Raw genomic sequence first — 22,276 nt, 5'->3', positions numbered from 1 at the left:
AGACATTACTCTTAGCGACAGCTTCCTACAGACATTCATACTATGTTTACATCCATCTCATTAGTGTGACTTGTACTGTGTGGGCTAAAAGTTTTTATATCTCTGTGTTATTATTAAGTATTTCTTAGATGTTTTATAAACAGTTGCACATATGTGCAGTTGTGGGATGTTGAAGAGTGTTTTTTTTTCGTGCCTTTGAGGCATTCACTTATCACGTGACTTCGATTCCACTTTTGCTGCTGTAGGTGGCTGCAAGGGTATCTGCCCTTTTTCTCGGTAATAGGGTATTAAACTGATGACAAACGGATTTTGACATTTACCAATATAGAAAAGGCGGAGTAGACACTAGAAAGCACAATATGGAGCACAAAATAATGTATGTGGTTAAACTATATATAAACTGAACTAATTAGGGTTTCCACATTGCCTACAGACTTTTGGCTCCAACTTTCGATGGTCCACCCACTGTTCTGACTATGAAGAGCTATGGGAAGGCCTACACCATTGGGAACAATCTATACCTTACATACACCGTGGTATGTCCCTTTATCTCTTTGTAATAATCTTTCTTCTAAATTTATTTTTGAACAGGTACCTATTGGCATGTATTGTTTTAATTAATTAATTTTATGATTAATTATATTCTTACTTATTGTGGTTTTAATCATTACAGCATTAAATGTATAAACTACTTTTATTAGTAATGGACTTCTTTGCATGCAATACTTGTAATGACTGTCCTCTGCCTTTGCAGGGCACTGCTGGCTACCAAACCACCATGTCCTTCCCCTGTTAGAGGTAACAGTTGGTGCTGAAGTCTAAGATATGCACGCAGTAATGAATCTGCACATACAGCCAAAGTAGGCATACACGACTGGATGCAGACTTATTAAATTCATGCACATAACCTCTGAGCAGTGCCAGGAAGAGCTTTCACTAACATGCTAAAAACAAACATGGAGGAAAAAGTCTGAATGACGCACAGGAGCATTCACAGTCTTCTGTCAGTGCATCCTGTTTTAATTTACAGTACAACTGAACTCAAAGCTTTTGGCTCAGTTTTTGGTTTACCACTTTGTATGGGAGCCTACTTAAAGGGACACTACACTTTTTTTTGAAAATATGCTCATTTTCCAGCTCCCCTACAGTTAAACATTTGATTTTTATTGTTTGGAATCCATTCAGCTGATCTCCAGGTCTGGCTGTACCACTTTTAGCATAGCTTAGCATAATCGATTGAATCTGATTAGACCATTAGCATTACACTCAAAAATAACCAAAGAGTTTGGCAATGAAATTACGCAGTGCCTGAAAATAGTCCCCTTGGTAACTTTTAATAGCAAAGGACTATTTTCCGGCACTGCGCAATATCGGCATCAAAGTCCTTGATTATTATGCCAGAATGAGAGTACAGTTAAAAGCCATATCGGCTTAGAAAATTGCAACATTTTAATTTTCCGTCAGCCTAAGTACACGATGTAACTACAAAAGAGTCAAGTTTTAAATAGTAAAAATATCCAAATTCTTTGGTTATTTTTGAGCGCGATGCTAAATGGTCTAATCTGATTCAATGGATTATGCTAAGCTATGCTAAAAGTGGTATCGCCAGACCCGGAGACCAGCCGAACGGACTCCAAAACGGCAAAAATCAAATGTTCAACCCCAGGGGAGCCGGAAAACGAGCCTATTTAGAAAAAAGTGGAGTGTCCCTTTTATAATTCTTTGGGGACAAATTGTAAAGGAATCGTGAGCTATATATTTTCCATTGGTCCTTATTTGTAGAATGTTATAAACATAAAGTATGAGTTTAATATAATACTATTATAACAAATGTTGTAAAAGTTGTAAAGTGTTTTCTGTTAGAGTTAGGGTGTGGGTTAAAATTAGTCTATAGTAATTAAAATTAGCTGAATACTAAGACAGTAGTTAATTGTTCCTATATGGCCAATTGATGAAGTCTCATAATGTATTCAAAAATATTGTTTTATGGTGTATTAGTATAAATTTAATGCAAATATTTTATCATTTTCTCTCTCTCTTTTTGTTTTTTAGATTATGATACATTATTGGCATGACTGATAACATTTAGATTAGAACAAAACACTCAATAAATATGCACACGTTCACATATACAGATGTACACAGTTCTTCTTTCCTGACACTATCATTCTGTTGTAGACAAGGTCAAAGGTTACAGGTGCCTTTCTGACTTTGACATCCTGTCCCAGCTTTCCTGCTTCCTCTTTTATACAAAAGCCCTACAACAAAAATCTATGAGTGTACTAAGGTTGTAAAAGATGTTGATATTAGTGCTCATAAGCATGACAATTGATGTTCCTTTTAGTAGTAAGCATATATACAGTTTTTATTCTTTAAGCTGGATTCACCGATTATTGTACCAAACCAAAAAAGTGTTAGGAAATCATACATTTCAAATCATGTTTTCTGTACCAAGTTTGCATAAATGGCCCAGCTCTAGATTCTAATTGTCTGGTTAGCTCTTATTTTATATCTTTTGGTCTCGCTCCTTGAACATACATTAATATTACTGTGTGTATACTTCATAACTTTTCTCTTTCTCTCTCTCTCTGTTTCTTGCTCTTTCTCAGGATATAGGTGTTGTCCACTGAAGAGGAAGGAAATTCTGTCATTTAGAACAATGGACCCTGATTCTCTATCTATAGACACAGAAAAGCGAGAAAGAAAAAGCGAGAGAAATGGAAATCAAGAATATGTGCTAGAAGACCCTCCTGGTGAACAGGGAAGACATTTTAGATAAAAAAATGAGAAAGACCTGCAAAAAGTAAGTGGGAATAAAAGCGGGAAGAAAATGGACTATTTACTCATAATCACACTGGAATAAGGAGACATACGTCGAACCTCCACTAGTATTTATTTAATATTATTTACATAGATTTTACGAACAGCAATTAAGAAGATTTATCCTGGTATAAGAGGAAGCCAATCACAGTGGGTAAGTCACATTCAAATAATTTGCTCGTGAGAAAAGCCATTTGACCAAAATTCAAAATGACAGATGTGGATCTTTTAAGCTGTAGTCAGCATATACCGGAAATCTTTTCCCAACCGAATGTTGTAAATTTTGCTTCTTGGTTGCTCTACATCCGCCATTTACTTTGTAGAATGTGAAGAAATCAATTATGGTCAAAGAGTCAAGGCAATAAATAGTGCAGAATACACTGATGTGAACTTCTTTACTTTTGAAGAATGACAGAGGGCAGAAGACCCCTAGGGGGTCTGTTTAAGGGTTTTCCCCTTTTGAGGATGCACGCAGTCAGGGTGGAGGACGAAAACTTTACACTATGTTATTACATATAACCGACATTCAACATTTTTAATCGAAATACAAATAAAGACATTCGTAGAATGTGGTTTGGCTGTGTGGCTGAACTTCAGCAGCGATAGTTCATGCTGGTTGATATCCTCGTCATGGCCTCTTTGTGAAGCCACTTGACTCTTACTTGACTTCCACAAGTTTGCTTAGCTCAGGAGCAACAGTGCCAAACCTCTGTTATTCATTAGAGATGTAGACGTTAAATGTGAAATAAATCTGTTTCTCTGTGCCGTAGCTATTCACAGCTTGCCATGTCAACTCTGTGGCCTTCCTCACCAGCTGGGTTAAAACTTTGTTACGTATAAACTCTCAAGTTGAGATAATGAAGAATGTATGATATGGCATTCAACAGTAGTTTTTAGATTTTTATCTGCCATTTGTCAGCTGAGGTGATCGACTGTCATTCACTTAACAGCTGAAATACGATTTCTAAAATGATAAAAACTCAATGACACAATCCTGAGAAGAAATCTGACTAATATTGTTACCTTATGTCAACATCCTTCTGATGGTTTTCTGTACCATTCTTTCCCAGTCTGCTTTTGTATGACATTTCATTTTTGGGATTTCCTTTCAAAATTTATTTTAGTCATTCAAACTTTCCAGTTTACACATTCCTACCTGTCTCATCCAGTCTTCTGCACCCTCTCCCTTTCCTTCTCAGATGGAGGAGTCTGGTAGTCCCCGATTTAGGAAGCTCCATTTCCCAGTGGGCCTATGGATAAATTCTCCAAGAAAACACTTTGCGAAGCTGGGAGCCCGCTGGCCCAGTGCTGTATCTGTCAAGTTAGTTTTGTAAACTTTGATTTATTGCATAAAGTCTCTGTAGGGCTTAGCATTTCGATTATCTTCTGTTTCCACAGTGACCGCTTTTCCATATTGAATGCAAAAGTGACTTATGTTCACTATATTATAACATTTATCCATTGCTTATTGTTTTACTGTCATTTTGACCAACTGAGGATCATATAAGGATCATACTTGTACATCGCAAATTATACAATGTAACACTTATACAGCACAAAGGTCATAGGTACAATTTTAGGAACTCATACAACCAAGTCAATTTAGATAAAGGACAAATAGACAAAAACATACATACATGTAAATGTATCTGTGTAGTATGATGTATGGTTTATAATTTGTATAACTTTTTTCTTCATCAAGTCCACAAATAGTTCAGATGCTGCCTCTTTGCACGAAGCTCCATCAACAGCCCCTTCCTCCTCCCTCTCTCACTCCACCCCTTCTCTTGCCCCGCCCTCTCCGTCCCCATCACCGGCATTTCTTCGCCCTCGTCCAGCCAATCAGCAATCCCGTGCCAAGCGGCTGTCCCACCTCTTCCTGAAAGGTCGGTCCAACAGCGACAGAGACCGCGGCATTGGCGAACGTGAGAGGGAAGTATGGGCGCATTCTGCCACGCCCTCATCACATCACTACCTGCCTCCTGCTTCTTCTAATGCCCCTGGGCTGGTCAAGATCTATGGCGATGCCCTGTCCAGTGGGGCTAACTATCGGAGCTTGCTGGCAAATATGAACTCCACTTCTCGCCAGCTCATTCAGCAGGTCATCAACCGATACACTGAGAGGGAGAGAGAGAATGAGTGTGAGGACACAGGTATTAAGTCTATTCATCACTGATCCCATTTCTGTATTAACTAGCAGTGCCCGCCTTCTAATTCTGTAGTAAATTCAACTCAATAAGAAAGACATGGCATCAGATGTGACCCTATCTGTGAAAACCCATCTAAAGTCATTTTTACTCATCATGGCCATGTCAAAAATTTTAATCGATGACCAAGACTTTAGCCTGAATTTCACAGGCAGGGTGGCACAGATGCTTGCCTCTAATGTTTCCAATCACAGATTAGATTAGAAATTAGGCATTGCCCGCTTATTGTATCATTCCTTCTTCATATATCGACTTCCTTTTCACCTGGTCAGCTCTCCAGAAATATTCCCCCGAGGACTTCCTTTTATGTGATGTCATTGGAAAGCCTATCCAGCAGCCAGATGGAGCCATTGAATGGCAAACGGAATGCAGAAGGAGCGTGGCGTCCTGGGAATGCCCCTTACAGCTAGTGGACATGTGGAGACCCAAGGAGGGTTTCGAACGACGGTTCGAGATCCAGCGGCTTGATGAGTACGAAAGAGAAGAGAAAGAAAAGGAGAAACAGCGCGAGAGAGATGGAGAAAGCTATCAAGGTTAGATTTACTTGCAGAATATCTGAAATAGATTATTGAACCTTATGGCATAATAGAAGGAAATAATAATGTGTGAAATTACTTTAATTGCAACAGGAGTGCGATGGAGGCGGAGCCGCATGGCGTCTGGGGGCGGTCCAGAGGAAGAACGAGGTCACCGGGGGCGAAACACAGAACTTAGGAGGAGCATCAGTGATATGAACCTGAGTCTGAGACGTCGCCAGGGCAACAACGCTGGCAATGACCCTCGTCGTGGTAGCAAGGTCCCAAACAATGGACAGGATAGGAAGAACATAGTGAGCATGATAGCAACAGAGTCAGGAGAGGTAAAACACGGAAATAGATGATTTATTGTCATATATACTGTATGTACCTACCAGAGTAAATGGATTCAATAGGCTTTATGCCCAGCTGCACTACTCTCCGAACTCCAGCCAGCTCCCCGCCTCCTGTCCGCCACCATTGGACAAACCGACCAAGTCAGGTGTATCTGATTATTGTTGTTGTGACTACTGAGGTCAGGCACACCTGGATTAATCAGTTTGTCCAACAATGGCAGACAGGAAACAAGGAGCCGGCCGAAGCCCAGGAAGTAGTGCAGCTGGGCATAAAGCCTATTGACATATGTGAATATATTTTTTAGTAACCATCAAATAACAATTCTCAATATTGATGATTTTTAAGAACACTGCGTCAAGAGGTGGAGGCGAGGCAGACAGACGGACTCGGGCAGCGGAGGAAGAGACGGACACCTGTGACCTGGAAGTGATGTCACAGAGCCTGATCCTTCCGCCGACGGATCGTCCCTACTTCCTGTTACTGCAAGGCTACGACCAGAGCAAGGCTAGACATGCATCATCTCACTTATCTTCTAGCTACCTCATGACATCATACCTGTATTCCTCTAATCACAACATACCATCACCGCTTTCATACCTTTGAGTGGAATAGCTATTGAACAAACGGCACAAAACAGCCATACAGAAGCTCTATATACACAAGCGGGCCGGACAATACCAACACAAACATGCTGTGTCTACATCTTCATCTTTACACAATGACCTCACACAAGCGCACATTGTCCAAAACTGTAACACTCTTCATTCCTTATCATCGCTGTGTATTTCTGTAACTTAAGATAGGAGATTGCAAAGATTGGAGTAAAAGACCACAATGAAGATGATAACGGCTTTTTCCACCCTCTCTCTCTCTCCCCCATTTTTTCCTTTGTCTTTTTATGTCTCTCTATCACCCTTTCTCAATACACCTCTCTGTCTTGCTTGTGTTTTGCTATTATTTGTTCAGGACTTTGTGTTGTACATAATGGCGGGTCACACACATGTTTTTGGGCGGAAGCCAACATTCCGTGAGCGTGAGATGGACAGGGAGAGAGAGAGGAAGGGGAAGAGGCCTCTAAAAGTGGACACTTTCCTCTCAGCTCCAGACCTGCTTGTTCGACACCTCCTGATCAGGAGAGACACAGCTGTCCCTGAGCAACCCCGTGGTCAAGGTACCCAGACACCAGCGAAGAAAAGACATTTAAACTGCCACTGCACTAAATACACTGTTCTCTTATTTCTTATCACTATAGTTCAAGAGCATTGACAACACTGTCATTGCTTTTCAGATTATGATCAGGAAAGAAAAATATATGGTAACGCTTTACAATAAGGTTCATTAGTAATGTATTAACTAACATGAACAAACCAAAAGCATACATTTGTTACAGTATTTATTAATTTTAATGTTAATGTTGGTTAATAGAAATAAAGCTTTTAATTGTTTAGTTCACAGTAAATAAAGTATTAGTAATTGTCGAAAATTCACATTAAAGGATTGGTCCATTTTCTTAAAAAAATCCAGATAATTTACTCATCACCCTGTCATCCAAAATGTTGATGTCTTTCTTAGTTCAGAAGAAATTATGTTTTTTGAGGAAAACATTCCAGGATTTTTCTCACTTTAATGGAATTAAATGGACCCCAACGTAACAGTTTTAATACAGTTTAAAATTGCAGTGTCAACGGAGTTTCAAAGGACTCTAAACGATCCCAAACGAGGCATAAGGGTCTTATCTAGTGAAACGATTGTCATTTTTCCAGAAAAATAAAAAATTTGCACTTTCAAACCACAACTTCTCGCCCCCCCCCGGTCCCGCGACGCACCAGCGCGACCCCACGCAATTGCGTAATGCCGTGGAAAGGTCACGTGTTACATATATGAAACGCACATTTGCGGACCATTTTAAACAATAAACTGACACAAATACATTAATAAGTATCATTCCACATACAACAACGTCGGAACGGTCCTCTTTCTCCACACTTTCGCATTCGTCCTCCGTGACCTCTTAACGTCATGGCGTATTGCGTGGGGTCGCGCTGGCGTGTCCCATGACCGGAGATGGATGGGAAGTTGTGGTTTAAAAGTGCATATTTTTTATTTTTCTTGTCAAAAGTGGCAGTTGTTTCGCTGGATAAGACCCTTATGCCTCGTTGGAGATCGTTTGGAGTCCTTTGAATCTGCAATTTTAAACTGCATTAAAACCGTTACGTGTTGGGGTCCATTAAAGTCCATTAAAATGAGAAAAATCCTGGAATGTTTTCCTCAAAAAGCATAATTTCTTCTCGACTGAACAAAGAAAGACATCAACATTTTGGATGACATGGTGGTAAGTAAATTATCTGGATTTTTTTTAGGAAAATGGACTTATACTTTAACAAAGATTAATAAATGCTCTATAAGTGCAGTTCATTATTAGTTCATGTTAACTAATGTATTTAACTAATATTAACTAATGAACCTTATTGTAAAGTGTTACCATATATATTTAGTATATTATTTGTTTATTGTAGATAGCAATGAAATTTTGATAGAAAATGTAATGTCCTGTCTGAATTTTCTCATAAAATTTTGACATTCTTTGCTAGAAATGTACCAAACTGTACTCAGATTTGACCAGAAGCCATAGTCAGCCATTAAAAATATATCAAAGATATCAAAACTAATTTCTCATCATTCTCCCAGGACCAAATGATATGACCTATGATAGCCATGTTAATTTTATAGCTTTATACTTATGATGTCCACATTGGTGACCATGTCTATGAAATCCAGGCTCAAGTCTTGATACTACTGATACTAAAGTCTACGAAATTAAGCGTCTGGGTAGACAGTATATCGTCACATGTTTTAGGGTGTCCTGATGACTATACCTCTGCTTCCTATTTCACTTCAGCCCTGGCACGTCCATTCAGAGGAGGACCCGTCACTCTTAATGGAGCTCCACTTTACAGGGAAGCGGTCCTGAAGCCAGGAGACTTGCTGGGTCTTGGGAGCCATTTCCTCTTCCTTTATCGTGATCCCCGAGTGACCCCCGCCCCGCCCCTGGCTTTACCGCCACCATGGCAAGGTGACATGTCGACTTCCTACGGCCCCGGCAACATGACAGATAGACAGGAAATGCTCAGGCTGTATCTGGGGTCGACAGAGTCGCTGCTGAGATTCCAGGCCAAACATGCAGATGCCTTGCTGCAGGTAAACGCTGATATAATCAAAGACTCCTTTTGATTTATCTGTCTTAAACAAATACTTGTGCGTGAGGGAATTTTATCGTAATGATATACTGCAACATCCAAACGGTAGTCTGGAGCAATTTAAAAATCAGAGCACAACAGAAGTTCAACCACAGACACGGACATTTCTGTCTATGTTTATAATATGGGTTGCATGTAGCGCATATTTAGCGAATGGTGCAATGGAACATCATTTAGGGAAAATGTTATCAGTGCTTAACAAACACTGCGGTTGTTTAAATTCTGCCTCGCGTTCTTCATGTTTATTTATATCAGTCGCTTTTTCTACTTTTCAATTTTAGGAAGTCATCTCGAAAAACTCCAGCCCAGATTCAGGGGGTGGGGCCTTAGCACCTGCCTATCTTCTATCGCTCATGATCGACTATGCCTCCAAACATCTGGAGCCTGAATTAACACCGCAACTGCTATTAAAGGCAGCCAATCAGATCAAAGGAATTGTTTGGGTGAGCATCGAAATCCAGATGTGACATAAAACATCATGATATCATAAAGCTTAAAACCACAATCTTAATAAAGAGTTAAGTGAAGCATTGGGTTGGGATTTGTTATATAACCGGACTATGACAGCCATCGTAGGGTAAATGTGATATTGAACATGTCACGGCTTTGAACAGCCCCTGATTGTATTTAATACTTTTATGCCGCCTTTGGCTCGTCCTTGTCGGTTATGTCAAACTGTGGCACGCATAAAACTGGATGAAGACCTAAAACGCAACAAACACTTCATGTAATAGAGGTAATTAGCCGAGAGTGTTTGTGAAGTTGAGGTTGTGCGAGAGTGCCGTAAGATGAAATCTCTCTCTCTCTGTGTGCGCTGTGAAGTTGTGGTTGAGGAGCCACAGCTGCAGACACAGATGGGCTTTCACTGGAATTTTGCCGTAGTTTGTAAACAGAGGTTGACTGATGTCATTTCCACCCGTTTGGAAAATGTGCTGTCATTGTCCGGACACATCAGCCAAACACTCCCGCCCAAGCATTCATCCGAGTCTGCTTTAATCTCTCTCTCACTCTCTCCCTCTCTCCCTGTTCCATTATTCATCTTTCAGGACAAAATTAAAGAGTTCGGTGACAAACATCCAACGCAAAAGTAAGGACCTGTGCTATTCTTCATTTGTATTCCCTGTTGAGTATTTGTTGCTAAGGGACAGTAAACAACAAATTCCTCTCACCTTGCCCAGTGTTAAGGTGCCCATTCTGCACAAGCCTTTACTGTAACATTTTTATACAGGCATGTCTGGAATATACTGATCACATGCATATTTATGGACGTGTTTGTGAATTTGGTAAATATTGTGTTTGTGTGTTCTCAGCTCAGCGGAGGCTGATGTTGAGCTTCCTCCACCGAGCGTGCAAAAGCTGTCCTCTGACCTTCGACCTCTCATGTTCTGGATGTCCAATGCCACTGAGCTCCTTAACTTCTTTCAGGCCAAAGTTGAAGCAATGGAAAAAGAATGGGAATTCGAAGGTGAGACCAGCAATTACAGCATGTTTCTCAAAATAAAAACACATGCAATGTTGCATAATGCTCAGTATCTCCTGCTGTAGACTTGTTATGTCTTTTGTTCGCCTGAATCAGTTTCCTCTCATGTTTTATTATGCTGTCTTGTCCTTTTCAGATGAACCTTCTAGTCTAAGCAAAACTATTTAGTTAAGTTCAGGGAACTGGACTGTTTTAAAGGGGACATATCATGAAAATCGGACTTTTTCCATGTTTAAGTGCTATAATTGGGTCCCATGTGCTTCTATCAACCTAGAAAATGTAAAAAAGAACAACCCAGTAACTTAGTTTTGGTAAACCATTCTCTGCAAGCATATGAAAAAATAGGTAATTGAAATTGGGCTTCCCTTGTGATGTCAGAAGGGGATAATACCGCCCTTTAATCTGCACTATCCAACCACAGCAGTGCCTTTTAGTGCAGAGATCAGCTCATTTGCATTTTAAAGGTCACACCCAAAAACAGCACATTTTTGCTCACACCTACAAAGTGACAATTTTAACATGCTATAATAAATTATGATATTTTGAGCTAGAACTTCACATATGTACTCTAGGGCCACCAAAGATTTATTTTACATTTTAAAAAGTCTTGTGAAATTTCCCCTTTAATTGCATTATGCAGTATGCATCTCAAGCAGTTATGTTTATGGAATCTGTACAGTAGTCATAATGCCAAGCTTATTTGTTTAATATATGAAGAGTTTACATGCAAAACCCTCTAAGTGCGTCTAACATGTTTTCTTGTAAATGAATTTTTTTTGATGCTCTTATTTTTAAGTTCAGTAATTTTCCTTTAATGGCAATGAAAAGGTTAAAAGTCAGTAATTGAAATGCATTATATTTACAAATGTAATTTCATTGGCATTTAAAGGGCACCTCTATTGCAAAATCCACTTTTGCAAGGTTTAGACATAATGTGTGTTGGCAGTGTTTGAACACAACCACCCTATGATGAAAAAATCCACCTGTTCCTTGTTTTTAATCCCCATTGAACCAAATGTTTCAAGACACGCCGTTTTGATTCTCTTATCAATGTGAGGTCACATTGATAAAGCCCCGCCCACTTACAGTCCTGCATTACCATAGTCTCCACCCTCAGCGAGTTGTAATCTCTCCACTAGATACCACTAGACTGTATTAATCAGATCCATTTGAACTGAAAGCGCTCACTGTCTGTTGGTAAGGAGTGAGGAGCTGTAGCTCATTTGCATTTAAAGGGACAGTAAGTAGGGTTTTAAGTGTTTTATTAATCAAAATGAATGTCTTTATTCATAAATATGTCCTCATTGGTGTCAAATGACCTCTGCCAGTGATCTGACTTTTCTTTGTAAGCTTAGAATTTCTTTTCTTTACTTACATTGGACGGGTAAGTCTAAGGAGGCTTCCATGTTGTTCCGCCATACTGATAAACTATAACAGGAGAGAGGGACAAAAGCACTAGCCTACCAACACAATGCGTTTTCATTCAGAAGACGTGAACTAGCTGAAACAGACAAGGAGATCAGTGATTACATAATGGCTACAATAGTTGCAACACGCATTTGGAAAAGCTAGAGAGCACTATTCGTTTGAATGCAAAATACAATTTCACCACTACTTATTGTCCCTTTAAAGGTACAAACATTAAAACAGCGTGTTTTTGCATTTTGGACATGCTATAATAAATGATCTATGGGGTATTTTGAGCTGAAACTTCACGGACACATTCTCGGCACACCTGAGACTTATATTACATCTTGTAAAAATGCCACAATATGTGGCCTTTAACAAAATTGTGTTTTTACATGCAAGTATCTCTGCTTCTTAAAGTCTCTAGTCACTCTTCCTTTCTGATTAAAGGTAAAAGGCAAAAAAATTCGGTCAATATCCATATATATTTAGTAAACCTCCTTTAAGCGGATAAAAAATTGCCCTGTGTGTGCCTTCATTCATCCAATTCTTCTTTCATGCACTCGGAGGACTTTGTTTTGGAGTGAAGTATGTGTGATTTTATGAATATTTTTGCTATAAATAGTAACTTGGGTCAACAAATGTGTTTTTTTGTTTTGCAACCTGTAGCCCCAGGTGACCCTGTTCTCTCAGCTGACATGGACACCTGTTCAGACGCGCTTGCACAGTTAGATGATGTCATAATGCACACGTTTCAGCAGTGTGTTTACCATTTGACCAAGGTGAGGGAATATCCATCGATCCTACATGAATGTGCATCAATCTCACATCAGCACCTCCCAATGTTTTAACTCTTACGTATTAAATTTTGATGCATTCCCTTCATCTCTCTTTTCCAGACTTTGTACTCCCTGCTTCCAGCATTGTTAGACACTAACCCTTTCTCTAGTGAGGTGAAAAAAAGAGCAAAAACAGGAGTTAAAGACAGGGCAGGTAGCGGAGAAGAGGGAGAAGAGGAAGAAGATGCCTCCACTTTACCTCCCACCGTAGCCGGACTGGTGGAAGTGTATCGATGCTCTCTGCAGCTTTCCCGAGAAGCTTGCCTCTCTCCACCTTTGACCTCCCAAACCTTCGGCTATCTCTTCTTCTTCACAAACACGTCTCTTCTCAACACACTCTTGGAGAGAGGTGAGAATGTACGGCCTTTCATAAACACTGTTTTGTTTGTGCATGTTTGGAGCCGTGGTGACGACAGTTAACCATTCTGACACAACCAGGATATGATATGACAACCAGCAAGTGATGTGTGATGATTTGTTTGTCTCTTCTCATACAGATAATCTGTTCTCATGGTCACGGGCAGTTCAAATTCGAACTAATCTAGACCTGGTCTTAGACTGGCTTCAAGGCGCAGGCCTTGGAGACATTGCTTCTGAGTTTTTAAAGAAGCTATCAGTTACTGTCAACTTCCTGTGCATACCCAAGACCCGTCTCATTCAGGTGACCTTATTGAAGACCTTTGAGTCGTTCGTTTTCACTCCTTAATTTACATTTCATTAAACACTTTTCAATTTGTCTCATTCAGTCGTCATGGTCCAGTCTACAGGAGGAACATTTCTTGCTAAGTCCTGCTCAGCTTCATCATCTTCTCAGTCATTATAAGCTTGGACCAGCGAGAGCCGCACCTTCTTCATGGGCTCCACCTCCCGGTACCGAACTCGGCAGTGGTGAGTATCAACCTAAGTGAACTTGTTATAAATTGACATCAATTTATGAGTTAACTTAAGCTGTCCTTTACAAAGATATTTTCGAGAGTTTCTTGGACCATCCTCCTCTTATTCTGCCTAATGAGACACCTCGGCTGGACCTCACCCAGCCAATCCCAAGCCCAGAGCTACAAAAGGAAGTGACACGTCTGCGAACGTTCCTGTGGGGGCTCGACCAGGATGAACTACCAGCTAATCAGCGGACAAGATTGTAACATGAATTTAATCCAGTCGTGAAATTACTCCCACAATACAAATCTCATGTATTAGTGATAAAGAAACTATCAGTCTTTAAATACATGTAAGTTACAGGGCCTGTTCTTGTAGAATTCATAGAAGTGTATTTGTCTGTCAAGCACATCAGATTTTAATCTATTATCATACATTGACCTAATTAATTATTGATTAATTATAAATCTGTATCATTAATAAATCATTTAATATTAGCTTGAGACATGAGATGATAAATACAAATGTGTTTTTGAATGCCCCTATTGTATACAGATCAAAGCAAAGATATAAAATAAATGTCATAAATATTTGTTGTATGATGTTCATTGCCTGGTTGCAATGATAAATATAAGCACGCTGTTTTGGTAAAATAAGTGTTACATCAATACATGGCCTATAATATATATAAACACGACTCTAAAGAATTTAATCAGGAAATCAGCTACACTACGTCTTTTTAATCAATATTGTCCCATTTTTCATTGTAATGAATTTCTGTAATAAATACAAAAAAGCTACATGTACTTTTTATTAATTACCTTTTAATCTGATAATTAATGTTGGTAACTAGCAGATTTTACGTTTATGAAAACAAGTTTCCTGTGAGAAACTGTTTGGGCACGCGCTGTCCGCGTGCTGTTCTGTTAATCACCGCTGGGTGGCGTGATCGCAATGACTCAACGGTTAGTTAGTGAGAGACACCACTGATCAATGCTTTGACAAAATCACTGGTTTGCCTCTATCACAACAACACCAAACAAGGTAAAGACTATACAGTATCATGGTTTGTGTAAATGAGAATATCACTGCCTTGAAATGTTTTTTAAGGGTTTCTTCCAAATATGTTTTAAATATCAACGATAATATTGATATTTACAACACGTCAAAATGTTACCATGGTAACTACGGTTAAAACAACATACGAATTAAAATGTGTGTAAAACACTTTTTGAGATAGTGTTTATCAGTTTCACAATATGCTATTAACTGTTTGTTGGATATATTTGCTATCTGTGGTTACCATTGTAAATATTTGTAAAGCTAGATACATTTTTTTACTGCAGACGTCTTTGTGAGACATCACACTGATGTTGTGACGGAGTAACCACTGTTCACAGGCTATTGTTTGTTGTGCTTTATATTTCTGGTTACACGACCTTCTTGCTAAAAGTGTGACACTCAAAACACAAACTAATCTTGATCTACTGTAAATGAAGCGCTTCTCGATGGTATCAGGCCCATCTTTGCATCACATGTTTAGTTTTACACGTTTTCAGAATAAAGAAAATTCCAAAGACGTGCGCTGACGTCATATCAAGTCTTTTATCCACACTTATTGTAAGAGCGTGTTTTCTTTTCCACGTTCTACATTGACCGCGTGCCAGATCCCCGTCCCTTCCGGTCAACTGCTTCTTTATACGATTTTTACGGTAAGAATGTGATCCCGTGAGAGCCGTTTACATCATTCTGGATTTTTAATTTATCCGGCCAGCGGCACCAGTCGTTATTTGTCTTAAACCTCCGTGTCATCGTCTCAAGTCGGTGGCATATTGGTGTGAGTCACATTCAGCCGCTTTGTGGTCAAGATTTAATCAATTAGGTTACTATACGACTACTGATTTACAAATTTGTGTGGTTTATGAGTGAGACTGTCCAGGGGCTGTTTTGAACTTGTCATATATTCATCATGGAATAATTGATGATTATTATTTGGGTTAAAGAAGTCGAGATGTTTTTCAGTCAAGTGCTCATGCAGGCATGGGTCACTCACTCAATCTCCCCGTCCTGGTTCTGTCTCACTGTCTTCCCCCTCACTTAATCCTCTGTGTTTGTCTGTATTGCTCATTCGGACAGGACTCAGGAGTAGATCTACAACACCCATTTCTCCAGGTGCGGCGTCCCGCACCTGTACAAGTTTCTCTCTGTAATTTGTACAACACAATTATTTTTTGGAGGCGGAGGGGTGACGGAGCAGACAATGGTGCACTTATTCTCTCTTTCCTTTCTTTTTCTCCATCTCTCAAGTAATGATAGAGTCTTCCCTCTTCAAAGCACACAGGTTTCCTACAAAACTGCTGAGTCAGTTTTGAGAGAAAGGGAGGGTCGCTGTATGTGTGTGTTCACTCCTGTATACCAAATCTGTCTTTGAGCATATCTCCTCCATATAAAAGCTTGTCTGATTGTATGCACATGTTTTGGTATATACGTGTGTTCATGTTTTTCACACTTCTGAAGTGTGCATACAAACACAAAGTTTGTAGATCTCACAAAGTATACTGGTGAGGACCTCCCATAGACCTAATGGTTATATACTTTAGTATTCATAACCCTTCTATAAAACATTGTTAGATTCAAAGAAAATCATAATTTAGCTAATTTATGAACCTTGGAAAGATGAAGAACCATTTCTATCAATTTGGTTTTAAATTTGGCCTGCCCAACTATAGTCAGACGTGTACACACACATGTATGCAGTTTGACAGCAGTAGGAATGGCCTTCGAAAGGTCTGCTTCCGTTCTCCCTCATTACACGACATGGGGCTTTCCAGGCTACTACCCAATTCACCTGATCCTTCAGGCTACCAGCTGCTCAACTACTGTAATAAATACTGATTGCACTATCTTATCTGTTCAAGGGCAAAAAACATTACCCTGAAACCGAATCTAGGTGGTGGACCAGTGTAGGCATGCAGTTTACAAGAAATAAGGCGATTTAAGGCAATTCTTAACCAGAAAGGGTTGTTGGGTCAAGCTGTTTAAAAAGAACTGGCCAGCATGTCTTTTTACATGACAGTTTTGACTTTTTTTACAATTATATTACATTATACAGGGTCCCCATGGGTCCTTGAAATCCTTGAAAGTTTGGAAAAAAATTCAAGGCCCTTGGAAGGTTTTGAAAATATACATGCATAGATAACAGGGCAAGTGCTTGAATCTATTTTATGCAAGAAGTTTTCTGGAAAAAAATCCATATTATTTTCTGTGTAGTGTAGGATAATATCAAAAAAATTCTAGACTTTTTAAGCACATGTGCTTAACTGTTTGCTTTAAATGCTTATATTTTTTGTATGCGAATGTTGATTCATACCAAAATGCTTTTTTGCATAGTTGTGTTTGACACATGCAACTGTCTCGGGTACGTATGTAACTGTTGTTCCCTGAGAAGGGAATGAGACCCTGCGTCTCCCTTGCCATACTTCATGTGTTCCTGTAATGCCGTCTTTGACAATATTTCAGATAGCAATATACTTCCTGGCTCCCGCGTCACCCTGTCTTTGTCGTTAAAGGATAATTCCGGTATTTAACACTTTGAGTCTCATTTCTAATTTGTTTTGGATGAACTACAGTGATGGACACTGAAATTTTGACAATGGGTCGTGTCTTGACTTTTTGACTCGATTAGAAGCGTCTCTTGACTGCTTCAGAATGGAAGTCAAGGGCCATGCACAAACATGTCATTAAAACAACACTTAACGTTCATTTTCAAAACTGTGCTACTCACCGAGTGGTTTGTGGTGTTCGTTGATGATTAAAAACAAATATATCGGCGCAATGTGTGATTTCAATCCTTGTTAGTTGCTATAGTGGATCTATTTTTTCAGATACCTCACAATCGCGTATATACTTCCGCTCTATATTTGAGTCTTACAAAATGCCAAATAAAACATGTCAGAAACTGTATTTCGCTACACTACTTGTTTTTAATCATCAATGAACACTCGGTCCTTTAAGCCTGCCTCACCATTGAATTTGATATACACATTCAGACGCACTTACCCCTGGAGGCGTCCCAAAAGTGTCACCACAGTGATGCAGCGCGAGTTCCCTCGAACGGGAACTGTAACAATGTATCTTAAAAGGAAACACGATGTAACCTTGCTCTCACTTGAAATGTGTCCCCACATTTAGTTCTTGAATTTGAGGGTTTTGGACCTGGAAAGTCCTTGAAAGGTCCTTGAATTTATGGGTAACTAAGGTGTGGGAACCCTGATTATATTATAGCAGTAATGTTGATGATGGAGCATGGCTTGGATAACTTTGAAGTCGCCTACAGCAGTGGTTTTTAAACTGGGGGCCCTGATATGGCGCCGGGGGGCCCGGTTTTTATAAAATAAATGAATTTATCATAAATTCTGTGTAATTAAATCTCAGAAATCGGAGAAATCTCATTTTAGGTTTTACAATGTTTTGTGTCATACATTTTCTTTGAGGGGCCAAGAAAGGATGCACCGTATGGGGGTTGCACGCTGAAAAAGTTTGAGAACCACTGACTATCAGTATGTCAGCAGCAAGTTTTGCTTTTATTGTGTTAACCGTTTAATGCTCAAATCACAGTTTAAAGTCAGAGTAGCTTAAAATACAGTCCACCCATTGCACTTTGGCATTATACAACATGGCACTCATTTTAGTGTAGGATTAAAAAAATGTGCTACAAGCTCCCTTCCAAATGTCTATGTACTGAAAATTTACACAAGTACACAATTTGTGAGCAAAATGTTAGCAGTAAAAGAGGGCAAATAGTATAAATGAAGTCATGTGTGTGCGCAGTAGATCTGTCTGCAGCCAGTGCGGTCAGTGAGGTTGAGCTGCCCTGAGTTTCCTACCCTGCTATGTTAAAGTGTGTGTGTGTGTGTGTGTGTGTGTGTGTGTGTGTGAATCTATCCGTGCATATTTGCCTGTGTATTTCTATCCACTAGCAGAGGGGGAGTTAACACGTGTGTCACTTTTAATTTACATTCTTAGAGAACCAAATCTTTTCTGCCTTTATGCGTGTTAGGGAAATGTGGAACGGAGTACATTTGCGTGGTCAGTTTATGTGCGTGCATGGGAAAGAGAGAGAGAGCGTCTGTGCTCCTGTGTAGGTTTGAGGTTAGACTCGGGACAAGTGAAACACCCAAGCTCTCCTTTCGGACAGATTCACTTTCTCTTGATGCCAGGCTGATTGCGTCATTACTACCCACCATATTAGAAGAGCCCTGTGATGTCATAAAGAGAGGTTATCCCCTGGTGACGGGGGTTATGCGTGCACGCACGCACTGGCTCTCTCACATTGGGTTTGTCAGTCTTGTGTTCTCGCTTCTTCATATTCGAAACATGGAGGCTCAGGTTCTTTGCTCTTGCTCGTCCCTACCTTTTCCTCCCTCTCCCTACATCTCTCATCTAGTTTGTCTCACTCCACCCTAACCTTTGCTCTGCTTTTCTCTCCCCACCTTTCCTTGCCCCTCCCTCGATTTTATATTTGCTCACGTTCAGGTTGGCCTTCTTTGGGAGTCTCCACTCCGGTCTTAGGTTTAGGGGTCTCGTCCAAAACGTACACCACACCCCGATTTTCTCTTGCTTAACCCCTTTTTGCCGTCCTGCCTCATCTCCCTCATCCCTCCGTCTTTCTCGGGTCTGGGCAGCGGCGGCCGGGTCAGCGGTGCTGCGGGTTGGGGCTGTGTTCCGACAGACCTGCTTTTTCTGTCGCGTTTTTGTTCCGTTCTGCGTCATCGTGTTGACTGAGCAGACCCCACACTTACCGGGCAGTCGCGAGCCCGGGCTCAGCCTAACACTGAGCCATGTTAGCGGCTGTAATCTGATGGCTGTGTTTATTTTATGTAGGCTCTCTTTGAAGGCGCTGAGAAAGTCTTTGGGCTTTTTGTCCAGCGCTTTGGCTGCCCGCTCAGAGGTGCTTGCAGTGGTAATAGTCAGGAAGAATAATATTTGCATTCGTATTCACTCAAAACATGGTTTTTTCCATATTAGTGTCAGAGAGGGGAGAAAGGGTACAGAAGGGGAGCTCCGCTCTCTTTTTTCTTTCTCTGTCTCTCACTCTCTGTAAAGAGCACGGGGATCTCTCGGCTTTGGCTGTGGTGGCAACCCTGTGTCTGCTCCATCAACCCTTATTACGCCTCCACAATCCCATAATAGGTACTTAACCTCTTCACTGTGTTTGAAGCTCATGGCATCACTCACTGTCTCAGGCACTTGGCTTCTCTCTCTCTCTTAAACTCTCTCTCCATCCTACATTCAGTACAGTAATACATCATGACTTGATCAAAGATAAGTACATTTTTGTGTATAAAGCCCATGCATGTTAGCTGTAGACTGGCAGATATGGACAAGAAAGGGAAAAATGGTAACACAATAAGGTTGTAATTGTTAACATTATTTAATGCATTAGCTAACATAAACTAACAATGAACTTTGCAGCATTTATTAATCTTTGTTCGTCATATTTTCTGCATTTACTAATACATTTTTAAAATCAAATGTTCTTACATTAGTTAACTAACATGAATAACTGTATAGGCATTGACAAAAATAATAAATCCCCAAAAACAGTATTGCTTACTTCATATTAGCGAATGCATTTAACAAATACAACCTAAAGTTATATGGAAAAAATAAAAACAAGTATGACTATGATGCACCGATATAAAAATTCTTGGCCGAAACCGAAAAAGAGGAAACCAAGGCCGAAACACCAAAATAAATTATGCCAGTTATTAGTACCATTGCATTTATGGCTATGACTGTGTATTAACTTTACTAGGGGTGTGACGGATCATAAAACTCACGGTTCGTATCACATTACAGTTTTTTTAGGCAAGGATCGGATTATTTTTCGGATCAGCAAAAAAGGGGTTGGAAAAATCTAGGGGTGGGAAAAATCTAATAACAAATAAAGAAAATACAAAAATGTATAAAAAAGAACTAGTTGCACCTAAATGAACTTTTTTTTCTAGTGAAATTTAATCAAGTCAAAAACATATGGGGCCCTATTTTAACGATCTGAAACGCAAGTCCGAAGCGCAAAGCGCAAGTGACTTTGTGGGCGGATCTTGGGCGCTGTTGCTATTTTCCCGGCGGGAGAAATAAGTCTTGCGCCGGGCGCAAATCAATAAGGGGTTGGTCTGTAGTAGGTTCATTATTCATAGGTGTGATTTGGGCGTAACGTCAAATAAACCAATCAGAACGCTATCCAACATTCCCTTTAAAAGCAAGGGCGCAAGTTCCATGGCGGGTTGCTATTATTATGACGGATTTGACAGGCGCACGCCAGGAGCGGTTCACAGCCGAGGAGACCCACGTTCTTGTAAGAGCAGTCAAAGACAGAAGTTGTTTTCTCATCAGCTGCGCCAAGCACTACAATGATGTCAGGAGACGGGGGGATCCCAAGCTTGCCAGCATAAATCGGGCACGCCGGACACACAGGAGGACATCGCTGCGTCCACCCTCACCGCTGAAATGGTTTGGGGGCTTTGAAATCGGACACAAGAAACGCAAGCAAAGTCCAACCCCAAAGTACACTTACACATCAAGTTCACATACATGAAGGTTTCTTATGAAAACATTTTAATTATTATTATAGATAAAATAAACGTGATACAGCCACACAACAAACTTATGAAAATATTTTAATCATTATTTGAATGATAATTGTTTAACGCTGCCACACAAAATAAATAAAAACTATCACCACAATGCTCACCACAATGATTTCCCTTATCTCATGTATTAATATTTTTATTGTAACAATTTATGATTTCCCTTATCTTATATTTTTTATTGTAACAATTTATGATTTGCAAAAATAACTGTTGCATCTGTGCGTTGTGCACGCTAATACATTATGGTCAAGCATGCGCCCTTAAAATAGCATAATGAACCACGCGCAACGCGCCACTGACTTTAGACTAGTTTTTTTTGGTTAGTAGCGCAATTGTTTTTTGAAACTGCAAAATAGCATAAGAGATGGTTTGCGCCGGAGCACGCCTCCTTTTTTGCGCTTAACCGCCCAGGGAGCGCAAGTTCATTCCCTAATTTGCCGACGTGCGTCTGTGGAGGGAAAAACCCGCTGTGCGCCAGTGCAAAATAGGAAATGATACATGCGTCACTGACAAAGTCAATTGCGCTGGGTGCAAGATAGGGCCCCTAGTGTGTTGTCCTTAACTTAACAACTTAATCTCTGTTGTCATGCCACGGGTTGAAGGTTGCTGCTGTCCCTATGCTGCCAGTACTCACAGCAGCCCCACTCATGTAATTTGCGGGTGAAAGATGAAGATTTTCGTTGCAAAACGAGATAACCACCGTTTTTTTTAATTGTTCAGAAATCTCGTTTTTTGGTTGTGCATTCCAATTAATTTCAATTCAACTGCAGTTGGTTTGTTTTGATTTAAACCTTCATAACTTAAAAAATACAGCTAAGTAGCACCTTAAAACAAAATAATAACATGATAACATAATAATAAAC

At 40.0% G+C, this 22,276-nt stretch overlaps 1 protein-coding gene across 2 annotated transcripts; it reads left to right on the top strand.

Moving 5' to 3' along the window:
• The first annotated feature begins 433 nt into the window (after nucleotides 1-433).
• rasip1 (Ras interacting protein 1) lies at nucleotides 434-14,558 on the top strand. Of its 2 annotated transcripts, XM_073872014.1 has the most exons (19): nucleotides 434-536; nucleotides 755-798; nucleotides 2,610-2,803; nucleotides 2,915-2,974; nucleotides 4,020-4,143; nucleotides 4,524-4,973; nucleotides 5,300-5,560; nucleotides 5,657-5,886; nucleotides 6,245-6,403; nucleotides 6,866-7,070; nucleotides 8,799-9,097; nucleotides 9,438-9,599; nucleotides 10,203-10,243; nucleotides 10,467-10,621; nucleotides 12,713-12,825; nucleotides 12,943-13,231; nucleotides 13,380-13,543; nucleotides 13,629-13,770; nucleotides 13,846-14,558. In XM_073872014.1, exons 5-19 carry the CDS (start codon nucleotides 4,020-4,022, stop codon nucleotides 14,022-14,024), a joined length of 2,973 nt encoding a protein of 990 aa, XP_073728115.1. In that variant the 5' UTR covers nucleotides 434-536; nucleotides 755-798; nucleotides 2,610-2,803; nucleotides 2,915-2,974; the 3' UTR covers nucleotides 14,025-14,558. The 2 variants fall into 2 exon arrangements, with proteins under 2 accessions (XP_073728115.1, XP_073728114.1); XM_073872013.1 differs by having other exon boundaries at nucleotides 755-860; nucleotides 2,610-2,974.
• Nucleotides 14,559-22,276: the final 7,718 nt, after the last annotated feature.

Source organism: Misgurnus anguillicaudatus, chromosome 10 (genome assembly GCF_027580225.2).
Source record: "Misgurnus anguillicaudatus chromosome 10, ASM2758022v2, whole genome shotgun sequence".
Taxonomy (NCBI): Eukaryota; Metazoa; Chordata; class Actinopteri; order Cypriniformes; family Cobitidae; genus Misgurnus; species Misgurnus anguillicaudatus.
The sequence above is the reverse complement of the archived record's forward strand: the minus strand, read 5'-3'. Positions and strand labels throughout refer to the sequence as shown.